The following is a 13,717-nucleotide window of genomic DNA, read 5'->3' on the forward strand; positions in this document are numbered from 1 at the left end:
ATTGGCACTCAGAACATATATTTTACAATCAAATGAACGATGGCATGCAAGGCGGGGATGATACTATAGCGAACGAACATGGGAACAATGATATTTAAAACATAAGCTATATACAACACACGGGTGAAAATGAAACAATGCAACATAAAATGAGATCGTGCTGATCAACACTACAGCCAGAGGGGAGTCTCTCAGACCCTCCCTCGCTCCCCCAGCAGCTGTAGCACATTGCTGACCTTTCTGACCCGCGTCACAAGACCACCCTCGGGTCCCGGTCCGAGCGGAAGGATCAGACTCCCCGGATACGGGTCCAGGTCTGATCCGGACCCAGCCGCTTCCAGCACCTCCTCCAGCACGTTTAACAACTCGTTGTCGCTCAGTTCCAGGCCGCTAGGGGTGGCAGAGATTATCGGAAAGGGTCGTGATCGAGCCTCGGTCTGGGTCGTTGGGGATTTGGGAGAAGAGGAGGGACGTCCGGTCCTGGAGGGAAAGACCACTGGACGGGTTTTTGCTGTGTGGGAGGTTGGTTTGACGTTAGAAGTAGGGAGGACGTTGGAAGTTGGACGGACAGTCTTGGTGAGGGAAACGGCTTGGACTTTGGTGCTACCAGAAGCGGGACTGACTGGTGTCGGGCTTTGTCGGCTGGACTTTGGATACTGGAACGGATTGCTGGGATTTGTCGGTTGAATGAGGTTGGGAAGGAGAGTGAATGTCGGTTGGAACTTTGGAGGCTGGTTTGACTGGAGGTTGGTAGTGACTTGTGTTGACTGAGCTGCTATGTGTGCTAGGAGTTATGGGCAATGTGTGGGTAGTGTTCGTGCCTACTGTGGCAGCTTGGTAGGGTGCGCTGGGTGTTTTGACTTCGGTGGTTGCAAGCGGTTCAACTTTTGACGTTTCTCCGGATTTTAAAAGATCGATCTCCGCCGAGGGATCAGTGGTGTTCGATCGAATTTTCGCGTCCTTTGTTGAATTAACTTCAACGCTTGCCGGGAAAGATGGGATTTTTGCCGCTGCATTTTCTGTACGAGCATGAATAAAGACGAACGGAGGCCGAGCATTTGCAGTGGTACTTGCTGGCTTCACGCCAATGACTGTAATAGTTGGACGTTCATTGGTGGTTCTGTCAACTAGAATCACGCCTGCTGTAGCGTTCGTTGGACGAACACTCGTTGCATCTGGACGAGCGTTGTTGGCTGGTTGAGCACCACTTGCTGGAGGTGCTGGTCGAACTACCGCAGTGGCTTTGACTTCCTCAACATCGCTGGCTATAGCGGATGGTCGTGCGTAGGCGGATGTGCTTGGCGGGAGGACGTCAAGTTCTAGGCGATTTTCCTCTGGAAAATCGGGGCTGACTTCGCCGGCGGTGGAGATCGGAGGGGTTTTGACGGGGTCCGATTCCGGTTGTACAGGTTTGTTTGAGGAGACAGTTTGAACACTGGCGGGAGAGATTACCGGATGGGTCTTAAGTGGAACTTTTGGAGGTCTAATTACAGTAGTAGAATTGACTGGTTTTAAGTTTTCTGGAGAAATAGCGGTCTGGACGTCAGTGGGCCGAGACCTCGAAGAATTGGTGGTGCTGGATGAGCCTCTTTGTCCCTCATCTGTCGCTACGGTAGCCGATCCAAGTGCCGGAGATGTCTGGGGAGAATCGGCGGGAGATAGCACGGGCGCTGTCGTTGTCGATTCCTCCACCGCTACTGCCGTTTTTGCAAATTCCTCGAGCGTTGCTGCAGATTCCTCGAGCGTTGTAGTAGATTCCTCAGGCGTCACCGCTATTGTAGGTGCCGCGCTCGTTGTTGCTGTGGGCTGTTGATAACCCGTTGTCTCCAGAGTTTCTGCTGTCGGCTTCGGAACGCCCGTTGCCGGCTCAGTGGGTGGCGTTGTTGTAGATTCCACCGGCATGACAGTGGCTGCAGCTCCCTCAGGCGCCTTTGTTGTGGGTTGTTGATAATCTGATGTTTGTCCCGGAGCTTCTGTTGTTGGCTCAGGCGCTATCGTTGCTGTGGATTCTTCAGTCACTGCCTTTGTTGAAGATTCCACTGTAGGCCCTGCTGTCGTTGTAGACTCCACGGGCGCCACAGTCGTTGTCGGCTTTTTGGTTGTCACTGTTGTGGGCTGTTGATAACCCGCTGTTGTCACTGGAGCATCTGATGTCGGCTCTGGAGCTTTTGTTGCCGGCTCGGGAGCTTCTGTTGACTGGGGCGCCGACGTTGTTGTAGATTCCACGTGCGTTGTTGCTGTGGACTGATGGTAATAAATAGTCACTGGAGCTTCTGTGGTCGGCTCTGGAGCATCCGATGCTGGCTTCGGAGCTTCGGTTGACTCGGACGCTGCCGTTGTTGTAGATTCCACGGACGTCACTTTTGTTGTTGGCTCCTTAGTTGTTGCCGTTGTGGGCTGTTGGTAACCCATTGTGGTCATTGGAGTTTCTGGAGTGGGCTCCAGAGTCTCTGTTGCCGGCGCAGGCTCTGCCGTTGTTGCAGACTCTACTGGAGGCGCGACTTCCGTTGATGGAGTTTCTACCGGCGCTGCTACCATTGTTGTAGATTCCTCAGTCGTCACGATTGTTGAAGGTTCCTCCGTTGTCGTTGGCTCAGACGCCGCCATTGTTGTAGACTCCACCGGAGCTGCCGTTATTGTAGATTCCTCAGGCGTCACCGTTGTTGTGAGCTGTTGATGCCCCGTTGTCACTGGAGTCTCTTTTGTCGGTTCGGGAGCTTCTGTTGTTGGCTCGGGGACTTCTGATGCCGTCTCCGGAGTTTCGGTTGCAGGCTCAGTCGCTACCGTTGTAGATTCCTCGGTCGCACCCGTCGTAGATTCTACTGGCGCTGCTGTTGTAGATTCTTCAGACACTGCTGCCGTTGTTGTAGAATCCTCAGGCGCTGGCATTGTTGTGGAATCGTCAGGTACTGCCGTTGTGGGCTGTTGATAATCGAATGTTACCCCCAGAGCTTCCGTTGTTGACTCAGGAGCTACCGTTGCAGACTCGGGCACTGCCGTTGTTGTAGCTTCCACCGGAGGCGCAGCCTTCGTTGTAGGTTGCACGGGCGCTGCTTCCGTGGTGAATTCCTCGGGCACTAACGCTGTTGTAGATTCCTCGAGCGTCACCGCTGTCGCAGATTCAACGGTTGTTGGATATTCCTCAGCTGTTGTCTGCTCAGGCGCTGCCGCCGTTGTAGATTCCACAGGCGTCGATGTTGTGGGCTGTTGATAACCCGTTGTTGTCACTGAAGCTCCTGTAGTGGTGTCCGAAGCTTCCGTTGCCGGCTCATGTGCGGTCGTTGTTGTAGATTTCGCTAGGGCTGCCGTTGTAGATTCCACAAGTGTCGCTGCTGTGGGCTGTTGATAACCTGTTGTTGCACTCGGAGCCTCTGTTGTTGGCTGCGCCGCCTGTGAAGCCGACCCATCTTTCGCTGGTGTTGATGGCGTTTCTGTTGTCACGTCAGGAACCGATGTTGTCTCAGACTTCTCTGCTTCCGGTTCTTGCCCCTCCGGTGTCGGCCCTTCTGGTACAGTTTGAATTTGCGGCTCGGAAGTTGGTCCTGGCGATCCGGTGGAGTTTTCTTTATTCGGATGGATAGATGAGTCGGTGGCAGTGTCGGAATGTGTAGAAGTGGTGAGCAATGTGTTCCTATCTGGTGTCTCTTTTATTGGCATAGCTGGAACCACAGGAGCCATGGGTACATGAAACAATACATTACTTTCCTGAGGCGCGGGCAGGAAGGGTATGGGCGGCTGTTGCGGAGAATTGGCTGGTGGTGCGATGACCGAGGACTGTACGAGACACCCGAGCGGCAGCTCCGGGCTGTCTGCGGGGAACTGTCCGCAGTCGAAGCACGCTCCGCGGAGACAGAATCCCGCCCGCACAGGCCGGCCCTGGAAAAAAGGAGAAAGATGCGTCAGTATCGGCGCTATTTGAATTGCGTCGCCAGCCCAGTTATATAGGAATCATACGTTTTCAGGGATTATAGGTATTGTTTTCAACAAAACTTGTTTATCCACAAATTGCTAAATGTTCATGCAGTCCAGCACAGGCACCTTATGATCATTTCCTACCGCACTCGTATTCGATCGATTGATTATGTATCGTTATTGCTTTATTTTAGGTTGTTTTTCGTATTGGGTATCTGCGGGAAATTTATTCGCTTCTATGTAGGAGCATGCCACGTATATTTTGCAGGAAGATAAGAAAGTGCGACTGTCCCACGCATCATGACCTGTGCAATGTGCATTCGGTAAAAACCAAAACACGCAACATTGTTTATAGATAATTGTGGTGCGATTGCGAGGGCCTTTTCAGTTATTGGTCTTACTAGAACGATATAATATTACATAACACTATGGCATGTGTATGTTGCAAATATTGACAAATGATGCATTGAAAAAAATAAAAATGAATTATCGCGAATCTTCAGTGTGAGACTGAAGCACCATGATTTATGAGACACATTCCAGCTACCAAATCTCTCCAAAGCTAAGCTGATCGACTCACGAGCACAATCACACGAATCGATAATCTGTTATTGACCCCCGTCACCCACATGACCCTAAAACTCTTCATCTCAAGCCACCCGATAACGTTTCCCTGGTGTTAAACAAAGAAACAAAGAAACCGTGATCGAACCCAGATGTCGCAAACAGGCTACATCTGCCACAAACTGATGACATTCCAAGAGAAAGCTGAATCGCGTGCTTGCGTCGGGCCGCGTTGTGACCACAGTGCATGACTGAATTATGTAACATTGCAGCTAGGTTTTATTGGAACGCGTTTGATTATGTGACGACTGTGCACGCGATGAAGATTATCGATTGGTAGAGATTAATTCACACCGGATGCGTTTACTAGGTGAAGGAATGTAGGTGAAACGGATTCGCGTGAATAAAGCTGGAATCATGCCGGATGTGTCCATGCGTAAAAATGATGTGCAGCAGTATATTAGCCTATATATCCCTACTTCATTTATTAATTTACAAACTCTAAAAAATGTGAAAAGGAAGAAAATAGCAAGCTCATTTGCCAGATTAACTGATATTTCACACCACTACATATTCGTGCGATATTAGGCATTAAAGGGACCCTCCCACCTTCAAAAAAGTTAATGAATTGGCATGAAAGTGATGTCGCTCGGTTCAGAAAGAGCGGAAACGAATATCTACCAAATTTCACCGAAAAATATTCACCGGTTTTCAAGATATTAGACTTTTACTTTTGTTTACTTTTTGGGATCTCCGCTGTTCCTAGCGACTTTATTTGGAAGCAATAGTTTGGCAGCTGAAAGTGCGGCACTTGTTGCGCGCAAAGCAGCCACAAAGCAGCATATACCACCGCGTGCTACAAAACGTTTTAGTCAAACATTTAAAAATCGTTAGATCTGCGCTGACGTCACACATTCAGAGGGGTATTCCTATGCATTAGCCCCTCTGAATCAAAATGCTGCAATTTTGAAATTCAATATTTCCGATTTAAGGCATTTCTCGATGTTGTGAGTGCCGAAACCGGTAATTGTGAGCCAGGGACCCCATTTTGGCTATATCAACTCAAATCTAATGTTAAGGTGGGAGGGTCCCTTTAAAATCGAGAGCAGAGACATTACCACGTAAAATAAAACCGTGAATGGAAATTGACATTTTAATTCTTACCTAATCAATAAGGCATACCTATAAATGAAGCAGGAATTTATTAACTTTGTCCTCTATGTATTTGATACTAATATATTATATCATATTGACCATTACTTGTATTCAGTACCTACGCTTTAGGCTTTTGGTGTTGATACTGGGAAAAGTTAGCGCTGCGCTGAATATTTAGTGCTGTGCTCAGATACTATAGGTATCACCGTTACTCGGTACTTGGTATCGAACAGGTACCCGGTACTCACCGTCCCGCTGAGAGTCACCCGTCGGTCACAGTCCGAATCGGAGTCACAGGGGCAGAGCGGTGGACGGCCGCCGGCAGGGCTCCAACAGTCTGTGAATACAGAGAGAGTTGTGAATAGTTGCCACGGAATAATGAAAATACATATCGATCTATGAATGACGGGAAACGTGGAATACGTGGAAATGGTATGCCGATAACATGATAACGTGGAAATGGTATGCCGCCTGCATAGCTTATTGAGGAATAAAAAGGTAATTTAGAAACGAAATATGGTTGTCAAGTAACAATGACGCCCATACCTGACCTGAGTGCTCAAGTTAACCAAAAGAAAATTGTGCTACACAGTCTTAAGGTGAATCAAACGTTACATAAGTTTATATCAGCCGTTGCTTTTCCATTATTTACTCACCCAAACAGCGATTGTTGATGTTCAGAGCCGCAGGCCGGCAGTGGCAGCGACACCAGGGCTGACCCGAGTCGGGGTCACGCTCCACAGTGACCCCCAGCGTGACCTCGGGACCGCCGCAGGGCATGCCGTGGCACGGGTCTGGCGGTAAGGGGAGGTCGTTAGCAGAGGCGCAGCCAGGGACGGAGAGGGGGGAACAGAGGCGAGGCCAGGACTGCAGAAGAGGGAGAAAGGTAGACACTAGACATGTTCGCTATAAACGTTTAGTAATTTTGTTTTTTGAATCTTCGAATTCCCGATCTGGGCTTCAAAAAATTAAAAGCAGAACCATCGAGGAAATACGGATTGCAAATTGAAATTAGTCAATGCAAAATATTCAACAGTCTAATTGGCTCATTCATTGACATTTAAAAACACTTCGCCATGAATAAAACAGCCTTGATTACGAAACTACCCTGACATTGCCCAGCGCTCGCAAGCCAAGCCTATCCTGCTCCTTACCCGAGACACATTGACCTTCGAAGAGGACCGTGCCCTCTGGACACACGCAGCTGGCCGAACAGATGCCGGCGGTGCACACGTGGCTGCACGTGCCGCCCGCACACGTGCCGTTGGTGGCAAGACACGGGTCTGTAACACAGATGGCGAGATAATGAATAATTGGTAGTACAATACCTTACCTATATTATGTTTTACTAGCAACGATAACTTTATTGTCACCATCACATGAATATTCAGAGCAAGGGTATAATTATTATGAATGCATATTGCAATTTGCATACCTTTGAAAAAAAACAGATCCCTGAAATGAGTTTTTAAAGAGACAGCTCTGACGGATTGTTTCGGGATGGTGCAAAAGTTTCGAAACTAAAACAAATGGGCTCAGTATTATGTCCTGTTGAGAAAGAACACTTCTACATTGGCCGTTACCATCACGGTTTATTTTCTCTCACTCGTCATGGCTGCTACCTAATGCCGGTTTATCACTATCCTCTAATAATACTGTTGATCGACATCGTGTTTGTGCGTCGGTCTGTATGTGACATGACCCACCTCGGACACAGCTGGGGAAGATCAGCTGACTCCATCCGTCAGTTTGACATGTCGAGGTCACCTCAGTGACCCCGGTGCTGAATAGATAGCCCGGGAGACACTCGTACCTGGAAAGACGTCAAATGGAAGCATATTTAGCATTCTGACGCATGGCGGTGCTGTAGCAAAAAAGTGTGATATTGGTAACTTCCCACGACACTTTACCAGCGCTGCTTGAGCTATTGGATTTTGATAATTTCAACTGAGCTGAGTGACGTATCAATATCTTTACCTACATGTTATGCAGCAGTCCGATCCTTTAACTAATTGGTATGTTACGTAACTCAGTTTTTATTGGTGGTTATTTGCATCGTAGCAAAACATTTAATACCAAGCAATATTAAAATTGATAACATCGTCTTGCGATGTTACACAAGGTATCGCGCAGTAAAAAAAAAGAAGTATAAATGGGGAACTGATCATCTTTCCTCCATTGACGTGGTGAAGCATTGTGGAAATATTCGTTTATATCGTAGTAGGTATTTGGTCCATGAACTCACCTGGCTACATCGCCCACCGCCCAGTGCGAGGCCGGGGCGACCACCCTGACATCTGGTGGCGGCCTCGGGTACTTCCTGCAGCGATCACCAATGTCGGGACATAGCTCTGAAAAAGGAACCAAAATAATAAAATAAGCTAAGTGAATAGCACAATGTGTTGCATTTTGCATGCATAGACGTTACTTTGTGCATCTGCATATGCATACAATTTTGAATTATCCTCTGCTTTTGAACCAATAAAGAAAGCTGTAACGTTTTCTTTAGCCTATATGAAATTGAGCTTATGCATGTTGAAAGCTATTCGATTTTTATTCTTATCCATTGATAACCACTTATAGAATCTGAAATCATGTCAATACCAATAGTTTGTTTGCAATTTTGTAGTGCAAGGCACCTCAGTTTCCGTGTAAGTTGCTCACCTTTAATGAAGTTGTTCTTGGTCCTCACCAGGACATTTGAGCTAGGCGAATCGTCTGATCCTGAGAAGCTCACTTTGAACGAGGAAAATAATGCAATGTTACACACAAAATGGTAGTAACTCGATAACGCACCCCTGAAATTGCCTTTATTCTGACAGACGAAATGAGAAAAGTATCAAACCGCTTAAATGAACAAAAATTGCCGTATCACATGACATGAGGTCAATAATGAGCATCTGGCATCAAATATCGAGCCAGCGCTCGATGGTGTGCTTTGATTTCCGTTTGAGTCTCGAAAGCTTGCTCGGGTTTCCTCACTGTAGATTGGATGGAATGTCATAATATCGATTTTTTTATGAAACGATCCGCAGTAAAAATTGCTGTACAATCAATCAATGGGTATACTGTTTAGGCCTACCTATTTGCCCCGTTTTTGCTTTGCTACTTACCTTTTTCGCTGATATTGCAGAGGCGCTCGATTTTATGCCTGATCCCTTCCTTGACAGCCTGAGTAAGCAGCTCCATCAGTCTCTCCTCTCTCAGTCCTCCCGCCGTGTCCTTGGCGAGGACACCGTCCTCATTCGTCCTCTCGAGGAGGCTGCTGCTCCTCGTCGCCGCCGGTAGAGGTGTCGCCCGTGTCGGTAGCAGTAGCAGCAGAAGCAGGAGATTCAGCGGGAGCGCTAGTTGGCGAGGTCGCCGCCAGAGGCGCTGGTGAGACGATCCCATGGCTGGCGGAGAGGGCGCTTCGGTAAAGGCCAGTGGCACCGGCGAGAGATTGTGATGGGTGTTGGGACGAGACTGCTCCTTGGGAGGGGACTGCTCCCTGTTGTGGGGTGGCACACCCGTCCCAGGCCTGCAAACGTAACAATTATCAAATTATCAAATTCAGCAAGTTTAAGCGTCATGGACCGGGAAATCAGGGGATTTATAAGCGTCAAAATTTAAACGATGACACAGATCTGATAGTGCTGAATATTCTTGAGTTCCATGCTCTTTTAACAAAGTTCGGTATTAAAGTGACCTACCTTGCACGGCTCTGGCAGCAGTCTAGGTGTGGCCCTGCCTCTGTCCGCTTCCCGTCCCAACTGACCGCCGTCGCGCTGCAGCGAAACTTTACAACCGACATGACCCCGTTTTTACCGCCTCGGGGCACACCTGACCCCCATTAAAAATGCCCCGGGCACTCCCCGTCCTCTTTCCGTCCACGCTGTCTCTGCCCTCAGGAGCTTATCTAACGGCCGGCCTCTCCCCTCATTTCCCTCACATTTCTTTTTCTTGAGCACCCATAGTTAGCCCCCCAGTTGAAAACTGTACAGATTAATCCATCTGCCACCTCTGTTCGCCCACAGCCACTTCCGATAATCTCTCTATCTCATGACGCCCTCATTCTCCGCGCGATTCGCAGTGGTGCCGTTAGATGCCGCTAGGGTGCCACGCTAAGCGGATTAACACCCAATTTCATTGAGGCCGTTCGAAAATAGGATTTAGCCACTTTCCTAGTGGCCGGAGACGTCTTCTGATGGACAGGGGTTTTATGAATGTGTACGAGGGTTTTATGAATGTGCCCTCCCTTCTCGTATGGTAGAAGGGAGGGCAAAGAGCATATTGCGTTTACAGTTATGAGGTGTTGTTGATCAGTAGGTGTTTGCGGCTGGAATTGGGACAGACAGGGCCGTGGGAAACGTTGTCCAGGTGAACTTCCTGAAGTGTGTAACGTGTTAGAAATATCGTTGCGGCATGAGCGCATGTCATCGTTTATTACGAGCGAGCGAGCGCAGCGAGCGAAGAGAGTCTTTTCAATATAACGGGAAAATCTCAGTATGAGCGGCCCGGCCAACGCTTTTGAGAGGCTTATATCTCAGCAACCGCTGGACCGATTGGCCTGCGGTCTTTTTTGTTGGGTAGCCCCATCCCTTCTACCCCGTAATTGACTACTTCTGATACATCTCAGTGACCGTCGTGGCACGTGCCACGTGAAAAGCCAAGGGTGTTCAAGCAGTTTTGCAAAAGTAGTGATTTTGAGAGGCCCATATCTCAGCAGCGGCTTGAGCGATTGTCTTGCGGTAATTTTTATAGGGTAGCTGCATCCCTTCTACCAAAGGTCGGATACTCTTGATCTGTGTGAGTGACCCCCACTGCACGTGCAAAATACGAAAAGAAGAGGTGCCAAATTTGTTCCCATTTCAGTAACTCGGTAACTACTGGGGTGATTTCGCTGAAACTTGACATACAGGTAAGCACCCACCAGGCAATGCATTCCCATGTGTTGCGGTTAGGGTGCTACTGCACGTGCGCACGTGCAGGGGGCGTTTCCAGATCTCGAGAACGGCTGGGCCGATTGCGCTCAAATTTGGTACACGGTTGGGGACCAGTTAGTAGGGTGCCGTGCAAAAGTCATTTTGGACCCCGTTTGCTCGTGCGCACGTGCAGAATGCCGCTTTCAGATCTCAGGAACGGCTGGGCCGATTGCGTTCAAATTTGGCACACCGCTAGCGACCAGTTAGAAGGGTGCTTTGCGCAAGCCCGTTGGAAGCACCCTCTCGCCCTTCCGCACGTGCAGGGCTCACTATCTCGCTCGCTCGTTCTTCGCCCAAAAGGCGTTTTACTGGTTACGAGCGAGCGAGCGCAGCGAGCGAAGCAAAGTCTTTTCAATATAACGGAAAAATCTCAGTATGAGCGGCCCGGCCCGGCCTGTAACGCTTTTGAGAGGCTTATATCTCAGCAACCGCTGGACCGATTGGCCTGTGGTCTTTTTTGTTGGGTAGTCCTATTCCTTCTACCCCGTAATTGACTACTCTTGATACATTTCAGGGACCGTCGTGGCACGTGCCACGTGAAAAGTCAAGGGTGTTCAAGGTGTTTTGCAAAAGTAGTGATTTTGAGAGGCTCATATCTCAGCAGCCGCTTGGGCGATTGTCTTGCGGTAATTTTTGTAGGGTAGCTGCATCCCTTCTACCAAAGGTCGGATACTCTTGACCTATGTGAGTGACCCCCACTGCACGTGCAAAATGCAAAAAGAAGAGGTGCCAAATTTGTTCCCATTTCAATAACTCGGTAATTACTGAGGCGATTTCGCTGAAACCTGACATACAGGTAGGCACCCACCAGGCAATGCATTCCCATGTGTTGCGGTTAGGGTGCTACTGCACGTGCGCACGTGCAGGGCGCGCTTCCAGATCTCGAGAACGGCTTGGCCGATTGCGCTCAAATTTGGTACACGGTTGGGGACCAGTTAGTAGGGTGCCGTGCAAAAGTCAGTTTGGACCCTGTTTGCACGTGCGCACGTGCAGAATGCCGCTTCCAGATCTCAGGAACGGCTGGGCCGATTGCGTTCAAATTTGGCACACCGCTAGCGACCGGTTAGAAGGGTGCTTTGCACAGGCCCGTCGGAAGTACCCTCTCGCCCTTCCGCATGTGCAGGGCTCACTATCTCGCTCGCTCGTTCTTCGCCCAAAAGGCGTTTTACTGGTACCTATATATTATATGTGAGAAAGAGCAAGAAAGAAAGAGAGAGAGAGAGAGAGAGAGAGAGAGAGAGAGAGAGAGAGAGAGAGAGAGAGAGAGAGAGAGAGAGAGAGAGAGAGAGAGAGAGAGAGAGAGAGAGAGAGAGAGAGAGAGATGTGTATTATGTATAGATAATTGCACATCATACTTTTCGTCCGCAGAAAAGCGCCGAGTGGCACCCTCGTACATCACGTGAGTAAGTAAGTAAGAACTTCACACTCTAACCCATACTACAGTGTTAGTGTTCGAGTAAATACCGTGACACTGGCTCGGTACACATGTAACCGGGATATCTACACCACTGTGATGTCCTCCTTGGTGTGTAGATTAGTACGTTGGTCTGATCTTCATATCGGTCTTCTTCAGTGACTCCAATCCCCTCCACGCCCACCACCATATTCCAGTCCAGTCCTCATCACCGCCGTCCAGGTACCGTCCGTTCAGGCTGCTCAACCCGCACAACCTGCCGTACCACCAGGCCCCCTGATGGTCCTGTGCACAGTGACTGTCAGAGTCGCCGTCCTGGTCACGGTCACGGGTAGAGAACTTCTTATTGACGCTGAACCTCAGACTATCCCTGGGAGTTCCAGAGTAGTTGGTATAGCTCAGTCTGTAGCCGTCCAGCTAAGACGAGATACGGAACCCTTGGTATAAAACGTATGATCGATTACCGTCAAACGACTCAAGATCAATACGTAGTTCGTACTGTCGGCCTGATGACGTCAGCTGAAACAGGTGCTCTAAGCCCCACCAGAATTCTTTGGTCACATTACCAAAGCCCTCCTTGTAGTCAGTCCATCCGAGGTAGAAGTCCTGGTGGGGCTGGATATCATCTCGTCGTTGGAACACCGTCCAGTTCCCTCCGGCGGTGTCCATATCACAGTAGGCCTCGACGGGTGGTTGTGTGATGTTACCACTGGGCCGAAGGAGGTATACACCAGATGGGGAGTCGACAGGCAGGTCGCTGCAATCACGGGGAGGATGGTGATGGTTTACCGTAGCAGCTAGGTCATCAATACGCTCCTGTTGGGATGATGTGTTGTTGATGGCTCCGACCAGCTTGGATCCTAGAATGTCAACCTGGGAGGTCAGGCTATCCATTCTGATTGAAGCCTCACGCTGAGTCGTTTTTTGTTCGTTGAGTTGGGTGTTGAGCTCGCTCAATTGCGATTGCTGGCTGTCGAGTCTTGTAGCCAGTTGAGACGTCTGTGCCTCGTCCAGCTGAGTCTGCTGGCTGTCCAGTCGGCTGGTCAGCTCCTCCATTCTGCGTTCCAGAGCCTCCATCCTCTTCTCCAGAGGTTCCGTTCCTGACTGCAGCGTGCTGACGATGGACTGCAGTTCATCATGCACCAACCGTTGTACGTATTCATCTAGGGGGATGGACTTGCCATCGTCACAGCCGGCCGTCACGATGAGCACGGCCAAAGTCAGGAGGGTCGCCAGCCGGCTGCTGAGGGCCGACATGGTGACACGGACACTGAGCCAGTATGTGATCCACCGTCCTCGGCTGCCGCCCTCGGACTGTCGGCTCGGAGCTGGCAGGACGTCTGCAGAGCTCGGTGCGGCTGACCTCTGTCAGAGGCGCCACGTCTGGTGACGCGGCCCGGTCCCGTGACCGACAGACTGAGCGATAAACATTTACAGTGTCACTCCCTGGTCACTCTGTTGCAAGGATACTATTGCTTCTCATGGTACTGGTAGCCTCGTCCATAAACCAGTTTAGATGTCAGGTATTGACGAAGTGTCATTTCGAATCTTCCTCGGGAATTAATAGTAATTCGTATTCGTTTCGGGCTACACTGAGGTAAAAAATTGTTAAAAACCAAATATTTCGGCTTTATTGAGTAGCCTTGTTCACTGGTTTGAAATATGAAATACAAAAAGACGATACAAATGTGATGACATGCGAAACAGGTTC

At 49.4% G+C, this 13,717-nt stretch overlaps 2 protein-coding genes across 2 annotated transcripts; both read right to left on the bottom strand.

Annotated features, from left to right (window-relative positions):
• Window positions 1-10,095, bottom strand: LOC122393377 (mucin-2-like). The gene is made up of 9 exons (XM_043389326.1): window positions 9,321-10,095; window positions 8,745-9,148; window positions 8,296-8,367; window positions 7,877-7,982; window positions 7,338-7,444; window positions 6,786-6,914; window positions 6,288-6,425; window positions 5,880-5,968; window positions 1-3,876 (listed from the first exon to the last, which is right to left on the bottom strand). The coding sequence occupies exons 1-9, from the start codon at window positions 9,419-9,421 to the stop codon at window positions 604-606; spliced, it is 4,419 nt and encodes a 1,472-aa protein (XP_043245261.1). The 5' UTR covers window positions 9,422-10,095; the 3' UTR covers window positions 1-603.
• A 1,800-nt stretch (window positions 10,096-11,895) lies between these two features.
• On the bottom strand, window positions 11,896-13,353 carry LOC122393378 (angiopoietin-2-like). The gene has a single exon (XM_043389327.1). The coding sequence runs from the start codon at window positions 13,261-13,263 to the stop codon at window positions 12,424-12,426; it is 840 nt and encodes a 279-aa protein (XP_043245262.1). The 5' UTR covers window positions 13,264-13,353; the 3' UTR covers window positions 11,896-12,423.
• Between the last annotated feature and the right edge of the window lie 364 nt (window positions 13,354-13,717).

This window comes from Amphibalanus amphitrite, unplaced genomic scaffold, assembly GCF_019059575.1.
Source record: "Amphibalanus amphitrite isolate SeventyFive unplaced genomic scaffold, NRLGWU_Aamphi_draft 000532F_arrow, whole genome shotgun sequence".
NCBI classification, from domain to species: domain Eukaryota; kingdom Metazoa; phylum Arthropoda; class Thecostraca; order Balanomorpha; family Balanidae; genus Amphibalanus; species Amphibalanus amphitrite.

Excerpts from the sequence above, each read along its gene's own strand:
- LOC122393377 (XM_043389326.1), bottom strand. The coding sequence starts at position 9,421 with ATGTCGGTTGTAAAGTTTCGCTGCAGCGCGACGGCGGTCAGTTGGGAC. Across the intron at positions 8,368-8,744 it reads CTGCAATATCAGCGAAAAAG|TGAGCTTCTCAGGATCAGAC; the intron begins GTAAGTAGCAAA and ends CCTCGTTCAAAG. Across the intron at positions 5,969-6,287 it reads CATCAACAATCGCTGTTTGG|ACTGTTGGAGCCCTGCCGGC; the intron begins GTGAGTAAATAA and ends CTGTATTCACAG.
- LOC122393378 (XM_043389327.1), bottom strand. The coding sequence starts at position 13,263 with ATGTCGGCCCTCAGCAGCCGGCTGGCGACCCTCCTGACTTTGGCCGTG.